Source organism: Medicago sativa, chromosome 5, assembly GCF_051527215.1.
Source record: "Medicago sativa cultivar Bolivia chromosome 5, Bolivia_mono, whole genome shotgun sequence".
NCBI lineage: Eukaryota > Viridiplantae > Streptophyta > Magnoliopsida > Fabales > Fabaceae > Medicago > Medicago sativa.
The window spans coordinates 6,058,532-6,080,977 of record NC_140753.1 but is presented as its reverse complement, the minus strand read 5'-3'; the positions used below and the strand labels follow the sequence as shown (position 1 = coordinate 6,080,977).

General features: G+C 30.9%; 2 protein-coding genes and 2 non-coding genes across 4 annotated transcripts; 1 reads left to right on the top strand and 3 right to left on the bottom strand.

Annotated features, from left to right (window-relative positions):
- Nucleotides 1-3,103: 3,103 nt before the first annotated feature.
- On the top strand, nucleotides 3,104-7,079 carry LOC146919511 (uncharacterized). Its single transcript, XM_085712943.1, has 5 exons — nucleotides 3,104-3,593; nucleotides 4,503-4,610; nucleotides 4,934-4,978; nucleotides 5,181-5,318; nucleotides 6,610-7,079. The coding sequence occupies exons 1-5, from the start codon at nucleotides 3,216-3,218 to the stop codon at nucleotides 6,946-6,948; spliced, it is 1,008 nt and encodes a 335-aa protein (XP_085569069.1). The 5' UTR covers nucleotides 3,104-3,215; the 3' UTR covers nucleotides 6,949-7,079.
- A 179-nt stretch (nucleotides 7,080-7,258) lies between these two features.
- TRNAE-CUC (transfer RNA glutamic acid (anticodon CUC)) lies at nucleotides 7,259-7,333 on the bottom strand. The gene has a single exon. It is a non-coding gene; the product is annotated as a tRNA-Glu (tRNA).
- Nucleotides 7,334-8,966: 1,633 nt separating this feature from the next.
- On the bottom strand, nucleotides 8,967-15,129 carry LOC146919508 (uncharacterized). Its single transcript, XM_085711042.1, has 7 exons — nucleotides 14,986-15,129; nucleotides 14,597-14,841; nucleotides 14,433-14,490; nucleotides 13,865-14,009; nucleotides 9,539-9,708; nucleotides 9,132-9,394; nucleotides 8,967-9,028 (listed from the first exon to the last, which is right to left on the bottom strand). Exons 1-7 carry the CDS (start codon nucleotides 15,069-15,071, stop codon nucleotides 8,967-8,969), a joined length of 1,029 nt encoding a protein of 342 aa, XP_085567168.1. The 5' UTR covers nucleotides 15,072-15,129.
- On the bottom strand, nucleotides 13,098-13,170 carry TRNAE-CUC (transfer RNA glutamic acid (anticodon CUC)). Its single transcript has one exon. It is a non-coding gene; the product is annotated as a tRNA-Glu (tRNA).
- Nucleotides 15,130-22,446: the final 7,317 nt, after the last annotated feature.

The following is a 22,446-nucleotide window of genomic DNA, read 5'->3' as shown; positions in this document are numbered from 1 at the left end:
GTACTTTTTTAATTATATTTTTACTTCAAATGATCAGTGTAGTCTAGCATATGTGTTTGTCTATGAGAAAACATAAAGACTTTTCTCCTCGTCACTGTACCTTTTTGAGTTGCTGATGTCCATCGATTGCCATGTGTTGCAGCAAACAAGAATGTATATCACCGTTCGCCTTCTTTAGATGTTTATATAATAACCAGATTTATGTTTTATTATAAAATATCGTAAGGTAGCACTCATTTACCACATGTAATTGAAGGTTTCGTGCAAATTCGTGTCTTGACTTGTCGTACCGTATAACAACTCTCTATAAGGAAAGGAAAAAGCTAAAAAGCACGACATAAAATTTCGTCACCATTGCACGAATGAGTTGTATGTTGTAGTTAGAGGACTTTTTTTAATTATGTTTTTACTTCAAATGATCAGTGTAGCCTAACATATGTGTTTGTCTATGAGAAAACATAAAGACTTTTCTCCTCGTCACTGTACCTTTTTGAGTTGCTGATGTCCATTGATTACCATGTGTTGCAGCAAACAAGAATGTATATCATCGTTTGCCTTCTTTAGACGTTATATAATAACCAAATTTATGTTTTATTATAAAATATTGCAAGATAGCACCCGTTTACCACATGTAATTGAAGGTTTCGTGCAAATTCGTGTGTCGACTTGTCATACCGTATAGCAACTCTCTATTTATAATACATAAAATTATTAACATTTAATGTAAAGAACAAATTCACATCTTAGAGTAGTGATAACGTGCACGAGTTCAATCCTTCTCATTGCATTTAATAATTAAATATTAGTTATTTAAATAATATATTAAATTAATAACATTTTGATATTAAAATATAAATTTTATATTTTTTTTTCAGTTTTTTCTTTCTTTCAGCTTTTCATTTATCAAATTATTTTTTTCTTTACCACCAAATTTTTTTATTAAATTTTTTTTCGATTTTTTATAATAAATAATTTTTATCTTATAAAATAAATGTTTATTATTCTTTCAAAACTAGTCCATCGAAATTGACACGAGAGAGAATCGAACCTGAGAGCACACTCCAATGTCCAAAACCAACAACACCAAACCAGCTCAAGTAGATTAGATAAATGTTTATTGTTGTTGTTGTTGTTGTTTGAGGTGATCCATTGAACTTTTAAAATAAGGTTGATGAATCCAATTTATCCATAGTTTTAAATGGATGCATAAATCCAATCCATTAACAACCAACAACACCAAACCAGCTCAAGTAGATTAGATAAATGTTTATTATTATTATTATTATTATTATTATTATTATTATTATTATTATTATTATTATTATTATTATTATTATTATTATTATTATTATTATTATTATTATTATTATTTGAGGTGATCCATTGAACTTTTAAAATAAGGTTGATGAATCCAATTTATCCGTAGTTTTGAATGGATGCATCAAATCAATCCATTAACAATTTTTTTTCTTCTTGGATGGATTACATGGATTAATCAATAGATGGTTTGGACGAATATGGATTTGATGGATAAAATTATCTCCCATAGAACATGCCCTCACTAGTGAAAATCTCTTAGATGGATTAATCAATGGATGGATTAATCTATATATCACTTTATCTATATCTATCTCTTCATATCACATTATACCACCAACCTATCATACACTATTTTCTCCATTTCATTCCTCTTAAGGTGCATATACTCATATGAGGTGTCCATTAAACATTTGTTCAATTGAACTATTAATTAAATGATCAAGTTAACAAATATTCTAAAGACATTATTTAAAGATTCAAATATTGTTTTTTTTTTTACAAGTAATATGATAGCTAAAAATTCAACTTTTTAAGATGAATAAATGAAGTGTCTAGGGTTTGAACCCTGATCTCAATATCTATATCAACTGAGCTTAGCTCAGGAAGACAAAATGAATATTGCTTTAAAAATACAAGTCAAACATACAAATACGTAACATATACACAATTTTTTATTCAAAAGTTATTTAAAACAATATACTAAAACATTTGTTAAGCTGTTCCCATGAACATATCTCAGTTGACAAGGATAATGCATTGTTATATGTATGGGCTGAGGTTCGAACTCCACACTTATTCACCTTATAAGATGAATTCTAACCACTAGACTACTTGATAAAAAAATTGTTATCTTTTTTCATAATTAAATTTTCGATTGTTTAATCAATTTCTCACCTTAAAAGGTGAATCCTAGCCTACTTGACAAAAAAAAAAACATTTGTTAACCTTTTCCATAATTAAATTTTCGATTGTTTAATCAATTTCTCACCTTTTTTTAAAAGGCGAATTTTAATCTACTTGACAAAAAAACAAGGGTTATACTAACTTATGCTCTTTTTTTTTTGGTGGCCGGGGTTTGAACCCCGAACTTGTATATATTATGCATTGTCTTTACATATCACGGAGACCGCTAACTTATGCTCTTAGATACATGTTTAAGATTCCATAAATGGTAAATATTTATTACAAAACATTGATTTTCAATCTCTAAAAGAATAAATTGACACAATTTTCCAAACAAAATTTCCATTTTAAGTTCCTTAAGAGGTTAACATTTTTAAAAGGGTTAATTAAGTTTTTAGTCCCTATAAATATTCACAGTTTTGTTTTTAGTCCCTACAAAATAAAATCACACTTTTTAGTCCCTGTGACATTTTTCTTAAGCCTTTTAGGGACTAAAAATGCTGATGGAAAAATTTTATAGGGACTAAAAATTCTGTTGGAAAATTTTATAGGGACTAAAAATGTTGATGGAAAATTTTATAGGGACTAAAAAGTGTGATTTTATTTTATAGGGACTAAAAACAAAATTCTGAATATTTATAGGGACTATTTACTTAATTAACCCTTTTTAAAAAAACAAACGTTTGTTAACCTTTTCCATGATTAAACTCTCAACTGTTTAATCAATTTCTTTGGCTAATAAATAACTGAGCTCAATTATTCCCAACCTTCTAGTCTTCATTTTTATTGTTAAAAAAATACTGTTACCAACAGGATTGATTCCAATTTCCAAATCAAACCAAACAATCAAACAAACACAACAAGTTGTTATAACATAGTCAAACTTGGTACTTAACATAACATACAAAACGACAAAATTGTATGACTCTGTCTCTCTGTACCGTCCTTTATTCGATCTCATCTCTGAAACCATTCTCATCATCTCGTTAAATATGGCTCGTAAAAACATTGAACCAAGCACCATTTTGTTAAACCGTTTGATTCTTCTTTTTGTGTGTTTTGTTTCTTGCGGTTTGGTTTATGTTTTTCTCTCTGCAGTAACAAGAAGTGGTTCTGTTTCGGAGTTTAGGAATATTGGGTCAACGTTGGATTTGGTTGGTGAGAAGAATGTTGAAGGGTGTTGTAGAGGGATTGAACATTTGGAGCTTTGGGGTTCAGCTGTGAAATGGGGTTCTGAGTTTAAATTCAATACTTCTGAAGAATGTTGTAATTCTTGTAAATCTATGTGTACTGGGAAAGATGGACCTTGTCTTTGTGATACTTGGGTGTTTTGTGGGAATCGGGAGGCTTGTGGATCCAAATTCGGCGAGGTACGTTACCTGTTTTTGTCCACACAGACACAAACACATGTAGTTACATTCAATCGTTTCTAATTTTAGTGTTTACTTGTCAATATCAGTGTCGTGTCCAGTGTCCGTGTCAATTGTGATTATTTCATAATTTAAATTCCCCCTTCCATTTGGGTCTATCCTTTTGGAATTGGTGTAGTTTTTTTTTCTTTCTTTCTTGTTTCTTTGTATAGAGTTTATGAGCTTAGTCCTAGACTAGATCAAGATCACATTATAATTTCAAATTACTTCAGAGATATATGTATAGATTTATCATTTAAAATGTTACAAATTACAATAAAAAATTTGCTTCCGGTTTAAAAAATAAGTTCATTTAATGTGCATGTTGTAGTACATTTTAGGAACGTGCCTGTTTAGGCTTGGATTAGCAAAGTGCGTGCAGTACATTTGTGAGATGTTTATTGTTTGTTGTGTGAATCGGGTATCCTCTGCCGAGACTAATCTCTCGAGCCAGGTATGACCGCAAAGAGCTTTGCTCCCCATTCTGGTCCTACCTGGCTCGAGGGATCAATCTCTGCAGTTGCATGCAGAGATACCTGGTTCACAAACACAAAATCAAAACAATAGTATTAAATATGATAAAATTAGTTCGGTTTTGCTTATACTTAGGACCACTAAATCAGACTTATTTTTTGCTTATGTTTCAGACCGAAGTAGTATCTCAGGTTGGAGATGTTAGTAAATTAAACTAATGGGAATGATTTCACTGTATTGGTTTCTGTTATGTTTTCTTGTACATTCTTTTGGAGTGAATTTATGTTGTATAGAGTTCATCTGAGTTCAGGATTATCATTTTATTCTATTTTTTGGGATTTAAATTTTAATCCTTTAACAAAAAGTTGATCTTGAGCATTCAAACTTTTGTTGCAGTGTTGGTTAAAGAAACAAAAGGACAGCTTAGCCCCTGAACGGCAAGAAGAAGGGCCTAATGGGGAGATAATTAGTTGGACTTCTGGTCTCATCTTTGGAAAAGGAGAGGTAACTGAAGTTTGGTTATTTTAATTAATCATATTCTATTTTAAAATTGACTTGGTAATTGTTCAGATGCTAGCTTGAAAATGCATGCTGAACCTGAAAGAAAGTTATTAAGTTCTATCTTCAATGTTCTCTGATCCTAATTATCTCCAAATTACATGTTTCTTCTGTTGTTAGTTGAAAGCTTTTTATTTAATTTAATTCAACAATTTGGTTTACATATTTTCAGTTTATTTATGATGTATTGCACAGTTGGAATTTTATCAACTTATGAAAGGTTACTTTATTTGTCGATATTATCTCTAATTCATCTGTTTTTTTTCCAGGGTATTATTGGATTGGAAACTGAACACGGAACTCTTCATATAAAAGTAAGTGCTCATGATTTTGAGATGTTTAAAATTCAAATGCTTTGATGTTGTAGCAATGACATATTATTTTCCTTATACTTTCCATGTTTCTTTAGTAATGATGATTTCAAATTTGATCCGTCACATGATAATTATGGTTTGATTTCATATTTGAACCTTCACTGGATAATTATTTCCTCATACTTTGCATGTTTTGATACAGCTTTTCCCTCACTGTGCTCCACACACGGTTGCCTATATTCTAGAACTGTTGCCTATGCGCCATTGTGCAGGCTGCCAATTTTACCGTGCAGAGAGTCGAGGTCAATCATGGGATTCAGAAGGAAACCATATAAAAAATGTAAGATACGCATTCACATCTATGTCACTCTACAACTATTAATGCAATTATGGTAGGAATATCTGCTTTAAAAGTTTCACTCTCATTGCCATTAGTTAGGTTATTGCAGTATCCTGTTTTAAGCTCAGTCTTTCTATTGTTATCCATTATGAATTGTTTTGTTGAGATCTATATGTGCTATTTTTTTGGTTGCATATTTTTCTTGCTTTCATAGGATTCCAGCCATTTTAGATTCATTTAACTGTATGAATTATTGTTAGGAATTTCTGCAGTTCCTTTGTATTATCAGTGAAAGATTAGGTAATGACAAGGGGGAACTGTTTACGGGGTAATATTGTAATATGGACTGTAGTATTTAAATACAAGTTCTACATTGTAAACCCAAATCTTTCACTGATAATACAAAGGAACTGCAGTTGCTCTGCAGTCAGAGATGTTGTGAAATTGGCCAAACTTCATTACCAAAAATCGTGTGTTCATTGTTTGCGTTTTTTTTTTCTTTACTCGTTTGAATCGGGTTGCTGTTCTAAGAATTATGTTTAGTGTGAACAACATGCATGTTGTTTACAGATACCAAATGTAAATACAAAAAAAATAATGGAAACCATCACACCAAATCAAGGTGAACTGATTTACAATAAGCAAATAGAATCAAAGTCTCTGGATTTTCATTAATCAAGGATGAGCCATGTTTGCACTTTTGTAACCCAGGAGATTTGATGCCTCAGCAATAGACATTTTATGATCGAGAACATGGCTACCAAAAATACCCGTGTTTTCTAAGCTAAAATGGATTTCAATGTCCCTTTTAGGACTATTTTTTCTTCACGGTAAATTTATTTTCCTTTCTTTGTCCTCATATAGAGTATATGAGAATTAAAGATTTCATGTTAACGATACAAAGCCAGGTACATTCATTGTATTCAAAGTCTACCCTTTTTTAATCCAATAAAAATTGAGATTACAAAAAAGTAGTGTACTTCTGTTGATGCCATTTGCATGGTAGTATTCCCAAAGGAACATTGTTCAAAAAAATGTATTCGCAAAGGAACAAAAATATTTTATTTCCATATTCGCAATCTCGGTACAGTATGTCATAATTGTTAGAGCAACAAACAAACTCAATAGAGAACTGATAAATAAACGTACACAAGAACACAACGATGATTGCGTTCTAGTCCACTGAAGACTCTTCCCACTTAACAGTGAATATGAGCCATAGTGAACAATAATGTTTGTATAATAGTACTTTGTAGTGGTTGATGATAGTAAATGAGTTCTTATTTTGCAGGCTGGTTTTGGTCCCCCATTTGCATTAATTCAAGGTACATTAGAAGCACAAGGCACACCATTCAATAAACTTCCTGTGGAAGATTGTCCAATCTTAAGAAGAGGTTCAGTAGCTTTAATCGGTCCCGGTCCAGAATTCTTTATTAGCTTAGCTGATCATTCAGAATGGAAACAAGAATACACAGTTTTTGGTTCTGTTCTTCCTGAAGACATGAATGTTGCAGAGAAAATTGCTACACTCCCCACCTTACCTGATGTTTGGAACAATGTTAATGTGACCGTTTTGAAGAAACCCGTTCCTTTCTTGCTCAGAAGAATCAAGAAGAACAGCCAAGATTGAAATTTTGAAACAATTTGTAGGTTTCAATTCTTTTGGTTCCAAAGCTTATACGTATTTTCAATCTGTTGATAAAATGTTTATTGTGTAATTTCTTGATGTTTTCTTTTTATGTAAACATTTTCTTCACTTAATTTTATTTTTGGTATGAACATTTGCTGTAATTTCAGATAAAGAGCTTCCATTTGAGAACGGATATATATAACTATAACTTTATTCTTTTCATTAAAAAAAAAAAGTTTATTCTTCGTCAAAAAAAATAAAAAATAAACCTATCAAGTTTATTTCATTTCATTATTTCATAAACAAAATATTCCGTTGCCGGGACTTGAAAACCCGGGTCTTTCGAGTGAGAGCCGAATATCCTAACCAACTAGACTACAACGGATTTGTATTTGTGAGGTTGTTTAAACAATTAAGAAGATAAACTGTTAAACTGAACTGCGCCAAAAACAATTGCCATAGTTTGTACACAAACCGTGTTAGTTCATATCACTTCGTAAACTATATGTCAAAATGTGGTTCTTTTTTTTTTTTTTTTTTGAGGGAAGTCAAAATGTGGTTCTTTTCATTACAGTTTGGTTTAACAATTCAATTCAATTTTTGGATTTTTTTAGTAGCCATAAAATTCAGTTTTATTTTCGTCGACATTTTTATTTTTTCATTACAATGCAGTTTGGTACACTTTGATTAAAAAAATGTACAATTTAGTTTTCTGTGAAGGTAGTTCCCGTGCACTGAACTTTTATACTAGTTCAATTCAGATTGGTTTTCTCTTCGATTAGGTTTTTCTTTCTGTATCGAACCATGAACCGTCCCAGTTATGGGAGCGGAAATATAAAGCTTTATGTTCATGGGGGAATTAATATCGACATAAGAATGATACCGAGGACATCTTCTATAACAATAATGCTAAATTGACACATAAATAGTGAATGCAAGTAACAAGTTCTACTCGTTTTTGGGATCAACCAGAACAACACTTAATGGTACAAATAAGCATGAGCCTCAACATTAACTAATATGTACACATATTTTTGTGAGTATAGGACTCAGTCCTACAAAAATAACACAGAGGTGGAGCTACATTCAGATTTGTGTTGCGGTGAATGTGGTGCCAAGGATAGCCATGACATGGATTCATCAATTGACTTATTTAGGAATGCTGCTGGATTACTTGTTTGATAAGGTGCCCTTGCAGCAATTCTGCAGAAACATGGACAAACTTATCAGTCAATATGGATAATTCCAAACATCATACTAGTAGAAAAGGGTCAGCCATATATATAGTTTTGAGAGGATAACGGATAACCAATTTACTAAAATTGGCTCCTTCACTTTTGTTCATGGTATCAATTTGACATGACTCAGTGTATCCTCGGCTCGACTTTAGGATGAGCCAAAATTGATTATAATAGTGTAGAATTGATTTTGACATGTTTTCTTTCTTTCAAAAACAAATGTTTGAATGTTTTTGAAGTAAAATTGATTTTGCTTCCAGAAACGGATTGAAGCTATAATTTGGAGTTTTTGTCTCTACATTGGATTTTCAGATCCAAATTCCCTGCCTTTAAAGTGAGAAAGTCATCATGGCTTTGTGTTTATCTCTCTCTTTTATATATATATATATATATACTTCATCCAATCACTATTATAAGCAAAAAAACAACTTTTAAGATTCATTCAATACATTAGTTATTGAATAAATTTAAAAGTGATTTTTTGCGTTTATATAATAGTGACGGGAGGGAGTCCTAAAATTGGTTCCTTAAAATTGATTTATCTATCATTTTCTTTCCTAAAATACACAAAATTACACTATAGTAATAATTACTTTCCCATCACCAAAGTCACTATATCTCAATCCATTCACTTTTAGCAAAATCACTTTTAAATAACCAGTTCAATCAATTTTTGTAACCGTAGAATCAAACACACTACTTAACAATTGAGGTTTTCCTAAAAAGTGAAGTCTATTGACAAAGATCAAACAATATTTGATTGAGAGAGATCTGGCAGGCTTACCTATCCTTCCTTTTCTCCAAGAACCGATGAAGTGAAGCTTTCCTAGTCATTGGTAAATCTGTATACATAAAAAGAATTTCATGAGTTAAAAACACACAAAAAACAAAACCATGACACAAATCAAACACCCTCTCAAACATAATATATCCAAAAAAAAATACCATAAATAACAGGCATAGATGGTACTTGATAGTAGTCTTGAAGAGAATTGTTGGCAGAATTTCTAGCAAGAAATGAAGAGCAAGCATAGTTGTTATTGTGGTTTTGTGCTTGTGAAGTACTAGTAATTCCTTTGGTGGAAAAGTCCATGATGTCTTTGGCTTTATCAGCTGGAACATCATCAAACACAATTACTTTCCCATCATAGAAGATTGTCATTTGTGCACATCTAGCCTCTTCCTTCTTAACATTAGCCTTCATTACACTGTAATAAAACAACATTAAAAATTAATTTAATGCAAATTGACCATGTTATATACTACTAGTATGAATTAATGAATTTGAATTTTGCTAAAAAAATGTTGATGTACTTAAACAAGTTAAAGTAGAAAAAAGAACATGTATGTACCTGGAGTTTCCCAAAATAGGAATCTCTTGTAGGAAGAGATGAGGAAGCTGTTGAAAATTCATAGGTGTTATGTTGTGATGATTCATGCTTTTTTTGGTATGGAATAAATAGTTGAAGAAGGTGAGAGTGAAGAGTAAGCAGTAGAAGTTTTTTATATCTTGTAGGTGTACTAGTTATTAAGAACGTGTGGAGTTAAAAGCACGCACGAGTTTTATGTGTGTTGTGTTGTGTTGTGTTGTGTTGTGTTTATTAAAACAGCTTTTGTTGTTTGTTTGAGACAGAAGTGTTGGGATGGGAGGTCCCATATCCATTTTAGTGGTTGCAACTTGCATCATGCATTAATTGAATAAATGACTTGTTTTGGTTTTTGGTAGTCCCATATCAGCATGTGTTATTTATTTTATTTGCCTAGATCACTTGGACAAGGATTAGGGTTATCCCTTCTTTCCTTTTCATCTCAAAATATCTCTTGGGGAACTCATAAAATAGTCTCAACATAAAATTGATGTTTATTGTTCCGAATAATAACTTTGGATTTCTCATTTATTTATTTTTAAAGGTGAAATTTTAGTCACTATACTAGATTAATTATTTTTTAATGTTTAGTCGAGGTACACCTAATAACTTGGTTGCCCATATTCTAGAATTGTTGCTTATACATTGTGCAAGCTGCAAATTTTACAGTGCAGATTGTCGAGGTCAATCATGGGATTAAGAAGGAAGGTAGTTTTTAGGGTACAAACATTGTTTCATATGTCTACCCATGCACAAGTCCATATTATTTGCAACCATTGATTTGTGAATTTAAAATTTAGTGGATAAGATTTGCAAGAAAATGTGATATTTTATACACAAGTACATTAGCAAACCATATACTATATTTATAGAGTAGTGATATTTTGACAATCATTTTGGTACAACCTTTGAGACAACTTTGTTGTTCTCTCTTCTCATTGGTCAAAAACAATAGAGAGAGAAAAAGGAAGAGAGAGAATAAAAACATAATGTGAGTATGAGAAAGAAAGTTGTACAAAAGTTGTACCAAAATGGTTGTACAAATATCATTTCTCATATTTATAAGTTTTAAGATTCAATGGATATGATTTTGTAAGGACAACACAACATGGTAAATAGTATAGATTTGTTGGTTATGAAATATCAATTTACACTATACTTTTATAAATATCAGGGCCGGCCCTAGAGATTAAGAGGCCTAAAGCAAAAATTTTAATGTGGCCTTTAAAAATACATTTTTCTAACATAATATTTATATAAAATCAATTTTGTGGAGATCAAAATTTGAATTCATGACCAAGAGTAATTGATGCCTTTTTAGTAATAAGTTATGTTATACAAATGTCTGTAATTTATCTATCATATAATATACTTATAACCATATTAATTTTTAGAGGCCTTTTTTTCACCCATAATTTTGAGGCCTAAAGCCCTTGCTTGGGTTGCTTGGTCCTTAGGCCGGCCCTGATAAATATCCTGTTTTAAGCTCATTCTTTCTATTGTTGAGATCTATACGTGCTATTTTTGGTAGCATATTTTTCTTGCTTTTCTCATAGGATCCCAGCCATTTTAGAATTCATAAAACTGTTATATGCATTATTCTTATGAATTGTTGCAGTTCCTTTGTATCATCAATGAGAGATTAGGCACAGACATTATTTGAAGCAAATCAAATCAAAGTCTCTGGATTTTCATTAATCAAGAATGAGCCATGTTTGCACTTTTGCATCCCAGGAAGAGTTGATGCCTTAGCAATAGACACTTTAATAGTGTACTTAAAATCTAGTTTTAAGTCGTAAACCCGGGAGTTTTTATGTGAAAATTTAGTGTTAACTTGGTAAATTCATTTTTTGTGAAATCGAAGCATGCACCTAGTTTGAGCGATTTAACTTACAGCAAAATCAGTAAATAATACAGAGTATCACCGTTGGCGACTATGTTAATATTTTATTAAGGTTGATCATCGGCAAAATCCTAGAAAGAATAAAATTGGGTTTGGTTTAACTTAAGGGTTGAATATAACGTCCTCCATCGCCAGACGATACCTCGGTGGGGAGTCGGTGAAATGTGGCCCTTCTTAGGAAAAAAACGTGCAACATGTGGCAAGTTTGCGGTATACCGTGGATTAAGCTCCCATGTAAAGTAAATATTTGAAGTGTCCCAGAGCCCATGTCTAAAAATGTAAACATACACATTTATATTAATTTATTATAATATGATATACGACAAACATAAAAACAAAATAAATTACTACCTCAAGGAGGGTCAAGTATCTATCGAAGGAGCCCGATGATGTGTCAAATAGATAATGGACTTTGAATGAGTTTTTGCATAAATGTTTATAATATTATAAGAATCTTTAAAAAAAATTATAATTTTTTAATCAACCATAAATTAAATATGAATTTTTAAACGACAAAAATATATTTAATTCATGTTTTGTTAATTTTATTTTAGAAGAAATTCTTATAATATTATAAACATTCATGAAAAAACTTATTAAAAACTCAAATGTCACACGTGTTGACTGAAAAGAAGAGCAAAAAATAGGTAAATGTCAAAGCAAAATTTTAAAGAGAATAAAATAAAAAGTTAAAATACTTATAGGAACCATAATCATATTTAACTTTCGGGTCATGTTAACTTGTGCCCTAAGGGTACATGTTAAGCAATCCAAAAATAGAAATATTCCATTAATATTTGTGCATTCAACTAATTAAAAGTCAACAAATTAAATGCAATACACGAATTCCAATAAAAAGTTTCTACATTTGACTCATTAACTTGTGCCTTGAGGGCACAAGTTAACATTTCCCTTAACTTTTTTTATTTAAGGGTTATGCTAAAGACACTGGTTAAAGAAACCAAAAATGATAATTTTGCATTGAATTCAACAATTTTTTAACTTTTCAAAAGTCAAATCTATTACTTTTCACTATTTCTCAATACAATGTTTTAAAACTTGTCATCTTAATCAATGCTAAGACCGCTCTTTAGCATTTCCCTTTATTTAAAAAAAAAAAGAAAATAACACAACGTAACAAATAATTCCTGAAACTATCCTCAAAAAATAAATAAAAAAAAAATCCTCGAGCATCTTTGTGGGTTTTCCGTTTTCATTTCCTCTCAACTTTCTTTTCATTTCAACAACAGAAAGTTAGTGCAATCACTTCAACCAAACAACATGTAAGTTTATAATTTCATTAAAGAAAAATTATTTCCGTTGCCGGGACTTGAACCCGGGTCTTTCGGGGGTTAGTGCAATCACTTCAACCAAACAACATGTAATGAAAGAAAAATTATTTCCGTTGCTGGGACTTGAACCCGGGTCTTTCGGGGGGTTAGTGCAATCACTTCAACCAAACAACATGTAAGTTTATAATTTCTTCATAATTTCATTAAAGAAAAATTATTTCCATTGCCGGAACTTGAACACGGGTCTTTGGGGGGGGGGGGGGGGGGGGGGGGGGTGGGGGGTGGGGGTGGGATTTTTTATAATTTCATTAAAAGATAATTTCATTAAAAGATAAAATTATAAAATTATTTCCGTTGCCGGGACTTGAACCCAGGTCTTTCGGGTGAGATCCGAATATCCTGACCAACTATACTACAACGGATTTGTACAAGCAGAGGTGTTTAAAGAAATAAAAAACTAGACGGTTAAACTAAAATGCATCGAAAAAATTATGATAAGTGGTAGCACACGAACTGTTTGCTCAGTTCAATTTGTACACTATATGTCACAATTCGGTTCTTTTGATTAAAGTTTATTTAATTTAATGATTCAATTCAATGTATGAATTTTTTTTTAACCGTCTCAAATTCGATTATCATCTAAGTTAGTTTTTTTTTTTGCAAAGGTGGTTATGGTTTAGAAACATATAATCAATGCACCGAACCTTTATACCAGTTCAATTCAATTTTACCAAAGTTTCAATTCCCTTTGTTTTTTCTTTCCATTCGATTTTCCTTATTGAATCGAACCATGAACCATCCTAGTTATGAGAGTGGAAATATAAAGTTTTATGTTGTGGAGGAATTAATATCGAAAAAAGAAAGACATTGAGGACATTTTCTATAACCAAATGGACCCAAATAAATAGTCATGTAAATAAACAAGTAGTACACTTTTTTTAGGATCAGTCCGAACTACACTCTTAACAATGGTTACAAATAAGCATGAGCCACAACAATCACAAATATGTATACATACTTTTGTGAGAATAGGACTCAGTCCTACAAAAATAGAGGGCCATACAGCTGATTGATCCAGTTCATACAGAAACAACACCGTGCTAACAAAAACAGTTAAAGTAACACATGGGTGGAGGAGCTGCTACACTCAGATTTGTGTTGTGGTGATTGTGGTGCCAAAGAGAGCCATGTCATGGATTCATCAATTGGTTTATTAATGCTTCTTGGATTGCTTGTTTGATATGGTGCCCTGGCTGCAATTCTGGCTACGAGAAAAATTGATTTTGAATAAATTGGTAATAGTGTATCTTTTGTTCTGCTACGAGAAAAATTGATTTTGAATAAATTGATTATGTAAAATTGATTCTACCTTTAGTGATTGAGTTGAATGTACAGTGATTTATGTTTGGATACATTCACGTAAAAGTGAATTGAATAATAAATTTGAATGTAAAATCAGAAGCAACAATTTTGAGTTTCAAGTAGAATCCATTCTGGAGGCAAAATCAATTCAACTGATGCGGAACAAAACATGTCAAAATCAATCTTGGATTATCCAAAAGTGGAACCAAACTTACATTTAATTTTATTTTCAATTGACTTGATATTTGATTTTTCCCCAAAAAGTGAAGTTTATTAACAAAGATCAAACAACATTTGATTGAGAGAGATCTTGCTGGCTTACCTATCCTTCCTTTTCTCCAAGAACCGATGAAGTGAAGCTTTCCTCGTCATTGGTAAATCTGAATACATAAAAAAGAAAGTTCATTAATTAAAAGCACACACAAAACTAAAATATGACACAAATCAAGCACCCTCTCAAACATAAAATATCCAAAAAAAAATTACCATAAATAACAGGTATAGATGGTACTTGATAGTAGTCTTGAAGAGAATTTCTAGCAAGAAATGAAGAGTAAGCATAGTTGTTGTTGTGGTTTTGTGAAGTACTAGTAATTCCTTTGGTGGAAAAGTCCATGATGTCTTTGGCTTTATCAGCTGGAACATCATCAAACACAATTACTTTCCCATCATAGAAGATTGTCATTTGTGCACATCTAGCCTCTTCCTTCTTAACATTAGCCTTCATTACACTGTAATAAAACAACATTAAAAATTAATTTAATGCAAATTGACCATGTTATATACTACTAGTATGAATTAATGAATTTGAATTTTGCTAAAAAAATGTTGATGTACTTAAACAAGTTAAAGTAGAAAAAAGAACATGTATGTACCTGGAGTTTCCCAAAATAGGAATCTCTTGTAGGAAGAGATGAGGAAGTTGTTGAAAATTCATAGGTGTCATGTTGTGATGATTCATGCTGTTTTGTTTTGTGCTTTTTTTGGTATGGAATAAATAAGTTGAAGAAAGTGAGAGTGAAGAGAGAGCGGTGTAATGTAAGCTTTATATATTGTAGTACTATTAATGAATGTGAGGAGCTAAAAACACGCACGAGTTTTGTGTGTGTTTTGTTTGTTCTTTAGAACAGTTTTTGTTGTGACAGAAACTGCTAGAGCGGTGTTGGGAGGTCCACATCCATTGTCAGTGCCAGTGGTTGCATCATTCATTCATTGAATGAATTGAATAATGACTTGTTTTGGTTTTTGGTAGTCCCATATCAGCACGTTTTATTTATTTTATTTGCCTAGATTACTTTGGACAAAGATAAAGGTTATCCCTTCTTTCCTTTTCATCTCATAATATATCTCTTGGGGAACTTATAAAATAGTTTCAAAATAAAATTGATGTTAATTGTTTGGTCGAGGTATCGTCTAATAATTCTCAATTGTGATTTTTAAATGATTATGTTGAGGAAGATATTATGTTTCAAAACTGAGAATTTCCTAACTCATCCTAAGAATGTTAAGTACAAAGCTGAGTGTTTTGTGAGCTACTATACCAAAAAAAACACATAATTAAAAAGTAAAACTGAAAGTTGAAGAGATAAATTGTGAACATAATTTGTTTGATTGATTGTATGTGTTAAATAAATTGTGCAAATATGGTATTCACAGCCAACACTAGTCCTACAAGCCAAAATATTGTGACCTACATAATTTAGCCTTACTCGATTATTTTCAAGGGTGCCTCCATGCAAATTGTCCCTTCCGTTAGTGACACTATAAACATGAAACTCAAGTAAGGCACTAAATTGTCAAGTCTCACTTAACTTTAACCTTTTCTTACACGCCTACGACCTTCGTGAACCAATAATGGACTTGAGAATGACTCGACTGTCTTGTATTTGTGTGTGTTCTATCCGTTTAACCTTCAACCATCAGATAGGAATTTGTCTGACCCAAAATTCAGATGCTTGTCGTTATCGGCTAACAACTTTAGGTGTAAAAAATTGTCTATTGATTGCATTATCCATTAGCTTGAGCTGAGAGATAATGCAACGTAAACAATAATAACCGCACTTGAAGAGTGTCATCATTAGGGATGACAAAAAAAAACCTAATTACATGCTGGTACCTGTGGATAAAATCCACAGCAAGCACATGATGAGTGGCTTAACAAGTATCCATGATTATTTGAATATTTGTTACTTAATGGATACAAACACAAATTTAATGGTATTCGTACTCGTAAATAAATTAGATAAATTACTAAAATATCCCTATATATAAGATTTTAATTTCTAAAATAACCTTAGTTTCTAATTTCTCAACCGCTCTTCTCTCAAAGAATTTCACGCACAAGTCTTTTTATACTTTTTTTGGACGATTAGGTGAAAATATGTATAGACTTCAAGAATTTGTATGCATTATGTAAGGATTAGAAATTTGTATGGTTTATGAAATTTGAATGAATTGTGTATGGATTATGGAATTTGCATGTATGTTTAAAAGTCGTAGTTTTTAGGTAATTAAACAAAACACTTCAAAAATTCATGGATATTTGCGAATACCCATGGATATACATGTATTGCAAGTACCCACGTGGATACGGGGTGGACACGCGTGCCACATTTATTCAAAGGGGTGGAGATGAATATCATACTACCTATACCGTTGAATACTCATTGTTACCCTATATCATTGGGTTGTAAAACAGAAAAGTGGTTGTTGTAAATCCTATCGGTGCTTACAAACTGGTGACAGTATATTGGGATTGACGCACACAAACAATTAATTAGAGGATATAATTGAAAAATAAACAATTAAAATTACATTGAAAACTAAAAGTGACAATATTTTTGAGACACCTTTTTTCAAATGTGATAATTATTATGAAACAAGATATAAGTAGAATGAGAGATAAAGTGATGCTCTCTCACAAGAAAAAAAAATCAAAATCTATACTATATATAAAGAAAATAGACTGTTTTTGGCTGACATTTTCTCCATCTAATTATACCTTTAGTAAATTTAAAAAATAATGTTAAGATATTATATTCGTGATATTGTTGATATCGTTGAAAAAAATAAGTATAGTTTATTACAGTTAAAAGTGCAGAATATCTATTATCTATACCTATAATTTTAATCAAAATCAAATAAATTTTAATTAAAATTTCATAAAAACTATTTTGATGATTTATACCCATAAACATAGTAATGCTTATAAAATAAAAATATAACATGAAAGATTAAACTGATGGATTATCTTTAATTTAATTTGTCCCTTTTGTTTAAATAAGTGATCTTCACATCTATTTAGTTTTTCTTTTCTTGTCAAAAAACAAAATTTATTTAGTTTTTCTTTTGTGATTTCGTCGTCTTAGTGCGACATTATTTGTCTTTTTCATCTTGTTCAAATGTTTGTTCGATTCAAATTATCATATCAGCTTTGATCCAGTGCAAATCCAATCAATGACTTTTGTGTCATCAACGTTGCAGATCCGGATGCATGAGTATTATTGAGATTTAAATATAGTTATATTTTTAGGCTTACGTACTTTGTCGTTTTATGCTATTAACATGGATGTTGTGAGTTTGTTTGCATATTCATCCTTTTTATTTTTAGCGAATTTATACTATATCGATATGCTCTATCAATTTGAATGATTGGATATCGTTTATTTTTGTAAAAAAAACTACTCTTTAAAAAAATAAAAATTGAGGACTAAATTACTCAACCTTTTAAATTTTGAGAAACTAAATGCTCATAGGTCCCGTGAGCTTAGCTCAGTTGGTTTGGACAATGCATAATATATGCAAGGTCTTCGGGGTTCAAACCCTGGCCACTACCAAAAAAAAATGCTCATATAAAATGATCATATTATGGTTTATCCAGAACCAAACTAGTATAGATGTTTGTTGCACCGGTTAAGTGATTTTGAATCAGAACTACCTTTACAAAAAAACTGAAACATACTTTTCCGAACCAAATTGATTTGTTGGGAACCGAATTGTACCAAATTTATACTCCATCCGTCCATATATCTAACCACCCATTTGACTTTATTTTTGTCCCTAAATTTAAACCCCTTTTCAAATTATTAGATGCATTTATTATTATTTTCCTAAACATATCCCTAATTAATACTACTAACTTATCTTGAAATTTAAAAAGTCAAATTTAATACATATACAGACAAAGGACAATGTGGTAATATTAACACACAAAACAAACATAATAATTACACTGACAACTTTTCTTAAGAAATGTGAAAAAAGCAAAGGGAGGTTACATTAAGGGACGGAAGGAGTATATTATTGACTACTTCCTCCGATCACTATTATAAGTAACTTTCTACTTTTTAGATTCATTCAATAAATGATGTATGTGGTCTGCAATATAGACCACATACATCATTTATTGAATGAACCCAAAAAGTCAAAATTTGCTTATATTAGTGACTTAAGGGAGTAATAATTAGGAGTGTTGAAGGAAAAAAATTCAAATATTAACAATAATAGAAAGAAGGAGAAGAAGAGAGAATATTATTATTTTTGTGTACTTTTGAATATTACAAATGAGCTCTATTTATATGGAAATAGAGTAGTTTATTGACTAAGCTCAATAGTATAGTAGTATGGTCCATTAACCCATTTGTTATATGGACATCCACTTATAATATTTATAACACTCATCATTGGATGTCCATCGAGGATATGCCTCATTAAAACCTTGCTAAAGAAAAACTCATTGGAAAAAAATATCTAGAGAAGGAAAAAGAATACAATATCCCTTTTGTGTATGATAATATGTCTCGTTAAAAACCTTACCAGGAAAACCCAACGTGGTAAAACCATGGTTAAGGAAAAAAGAGTGCAAGACACATTTATGTCTCCCCCTCATAAAGACAATCATATATGAGACGAAGAAAGTCAAATAATCTTTTATACTAGTTACTCAAAATCTTCACTTGGAAATGATTCCGTAAAATGATATCTTTATGCTCTTCTCCAAATTAGCAGTGCTTGAGAAGTTCCTTCATATTGATTTGTTGCAAGAGCCCCTTTAAGAAATCCACAAGTTTCTTGTATTTGTAAAATCATCATCCTTAATAAAAAGTGCATTCTTCACTTCCTTGATTATGTTGTTTCAAAACATATGCTTGACTTTGTTCCGATATCTATATTTACTAATATTGACAAAAACAAAATACCACAATACATATAAAAGTAAATTACACTCCCCTCCCCTCAAAGATGCTTGAATTACACTCCCCTCCCCTCTTATGTTAAAATATACACTCCCCTCCGTTGAAAAGTGAAATTGAGACTCCCCTCCCTTATTAGATGCTTGAATTTCAACCCTCTCCCTTGATAATTAAATATACACTACACTTTAATTTTTTTTTATTCTGTCAACAAAATATATAAATAATTTTATAATATATACTAATTTTGAATCACAATTTAAAAAACATAAATTCATTTATATAATTTAAATGTCAATTATTAGTAAATTTAAATATTTTGTTATAATTTTTATAATTTGGAGTATAAATTTCACATTTAAATAAGCATTACTTAATTTACTTTAGTAATTTTTCACATATTTTAATTTTATTTTGGGTTGTTTCATATTTTATAATAAGTTTTTTTTTGACAAATAAGAGTTTAAAACTACATGTTAGTGAAATTGTCAATAAAAAATAGCGAAAAATATGTATTCAAATTTTGATTAATATTAAAATGAACCTGTAATACAATTTTTCTTCAAAATGTGTTAGATTATTTTTTTGCTAGATTATTAGAAATAAAAAAAATTATTGAGGGAGTAAAGCATAGATTTTAACATAAGAGGGGAGGGAAATGTAATTCAAGCTTCTCTCTAGGGAGGGGAGTGAAATATTTTCTAATATGTTTTGAATAAGAGGGGAGGAAAGTGTATATTTTAACATAAGAGGGGAGGGTAGTGTAATTCAAGCATCTTTGAGGGGAGGGGAGTGTAATTTACTCTACATATAATTAACAAAATACATTAATGTCCTCGTTTGAACTAAGTTATGGTACTTCAGGACCAATTCAAGCTGTTTATCATTTTCTTGAGGACGTTATCTATACTAACATCAAGTGACATCACAATCAACTAGATTTGTCCTTATCAAATACAAGTGCTATATAAGTTTCTTGATGCACAAAATCTCTTCTAAATAATAAATCCGCAAATCCAAACAAACTTTGCGCATGCAAGAATCTCTTCAGGAGTTCAATAATATTTATACCATCATCGTCAAAATGATTATAACAAATTAATTTTCAAATATTTAGGAAGAAAATAAGATGTCATTTCTTCAATGTCTCATGAAAATTAGCTCCTTCATGAGTTTCATATAATCATCAATTTCAAGTGAGCCATACAAATACATTGTAACATATCTTTCATATAAATTGAGTCTTTCATTAAACTTTATCAAGCAAGAAAATGCTTTTGAACTCACTTCAAATAAAAATGTCTCTTAAAAATAAATGCCAAGCATTTATCAATTCACTTTCGGTGAACATATCACACTCTATATATATACATGTATTATATCATTCCAATTTTCCTTTTCGCGCGAAGAATCGTACATATCTAATTAACTTCACATCTTCCAGTGTGGGGACAACAAGTCCAAAAAGTCTTGTTTCACAAAGCGAGTTTGATTTTTCTAGAATTGTCTTTTTCCATCTGAAAGTATTTTCTTTATCTATAATCTTTAATAGACATTAACTCATGATTCTCATTATCACTCATCACATATAGCGCTATGTTATATGCAAAAATATAATCAATGTTTACTTTCATTTTGGTTCCATCACATTTCATTCATGATATAATATATCAAGGTCTCTATCTTTTTCATAAATTTCAGGTATCTGATCAGTTCTTCTGGAACTTAAAATTCAATTTTGTCAATCGACTCTTTTAGAGTTTCCACATCCTCACGCTTCATTCATGATATAATTTATCACTGATCTGTCACGCTTTGTCTCCCTATTTCTCAGCTCTATGTTTCTAGTCATGCCACTCTGTTTTCAAAAAATTGTTATGTGAAGTTGTATCTTTGGATCTCTTAATTTGTTTCGGTGAAGTTTGTTTTGTTTCTGGTTCTCACTTTAATTTTTATGCTTAAATGGTAAATTCAACGGACATCTCTTTTTATATTAGTATATAGATTCCAGATCCCTTGAAAAATATGAAGATTGAAGTCTATCTTCACTTTTTATCGGAACCTCCAAAAACAGTCAGATATATATTTGATACACTTTTATTCGATGATGCAAAGAAGCTATTATATTACATATTTGGTTAATACTTTAAAGTTGCAAAAATGTGTCTCTACTTCTGTTGAATGTGAGTTTAATGTTTATGTTTGTTTGTTTTGTTAACGGTAGTATAAAATTGCTTAGTGGTTCTCTTAATGAATATTCGAGATATATGGTTTTAAAATTGCTTTCTAGTTGTGTTATCAATATATTCAACAACTACATAATTAGGTGAGAAAGCATTATTAATGAGTAATACCTCAGATTCGTCTTTGAATTTTCAAAAATCAGTCAATTTTGTCCTTGAAATTTGTGAAATATCTATTTAGTCCCTGAATTTTACAGACGTCCATCAAAATGGTCCCTCCGTCCAAAAGCTCTGTTAGCGGTGATGATGTGTCCTCTTGCATGTTGTGTTGTCATGTACATGTGTCAACAAAGCAGCCACGTGTACAAGGACTAATTTGATGGAAATGGTAAAAATTCGAAATTTAATTTTTCAGTGTAATTTTTCATATGTTTCCAATTATACCCCTCTATTAAGGATCGATTTGAGACTTATTGTCATAATATAAGGACTAATTTGATGGATATTGTTATAATTTAAGGGCTGATGTGATTGATTTTATTTCAGATAGTGGGTACAAGGAGATATGACATGAGAGGACCAGTGATTTCAAATGACAGGCATAAACAAACACCACCGAGGAGTCCTGCTCCATAAAATCCAACTGCTCCTGGAGTTATTAGAGTTCCAAATCCAAATTACGGGTCATCCGCTTCTACTTAACCCCAATACTTGAAGTTTATCCCAACCACAAGATTTCTAAAGTAGTGATGCTTGTTTAAATTATGCTTTTAGACTAGTTTAATTAATGTTTTTTGGACTTGTTTAATTTATGCTTTTTGGATATGTAATGACTTAAGAACATCAAATGACTTGATGACTATGTAATGTTCTTTTTTTTGGCTATGTAATGACTTATGAACATCAAATGTATGACTTATGATGGTATGCAAAAGTCTGTCTTTTTACAATCAAAGTGTCT

Coding starts and splice junctions, on each gene's coding strand:
- LOC146919508 (XM_085711042.1), bottom strand. CDS start 15,071: ATGAATCATCACAACATGACACCTATGAATTTTCAACAACTTCCTCAT. Junction 14,842..14,985: donor CCTATTTTGGGAAACTCCAG/GTACATACATGT, acceptor GTTTTATTACAG/TGTAATGAAGGCTAATGTTA. Junction 14,491..14,596: donor ATCTATACCTGTTATTTATG/GTAATTTTTTTT, acceptor TTATGTATTCAG/ATTTACCAATGACGAGGAAA.
- LOC146919511 (XM_085712943.1), top strand. CDS start 3,216: ATGGCTCGTAAAAACATTGAACCAAGCACCATTTTGTTAAACCGTTTG. Junction 4,979..5,180: donor ACGGAACTCTTCATATAAAA/GTAAGTGCTCAT, acceptor GTTTTGATACAG/CTTTTCCCTCACTGTGCTCC. Junction 5,319..6,609: donor AAGGAAACCATATAAAAAAT/GTAAGATACGCA, acceptor CTTATTTTGCAG/GCTGGTTTTGGTCCCCCATT.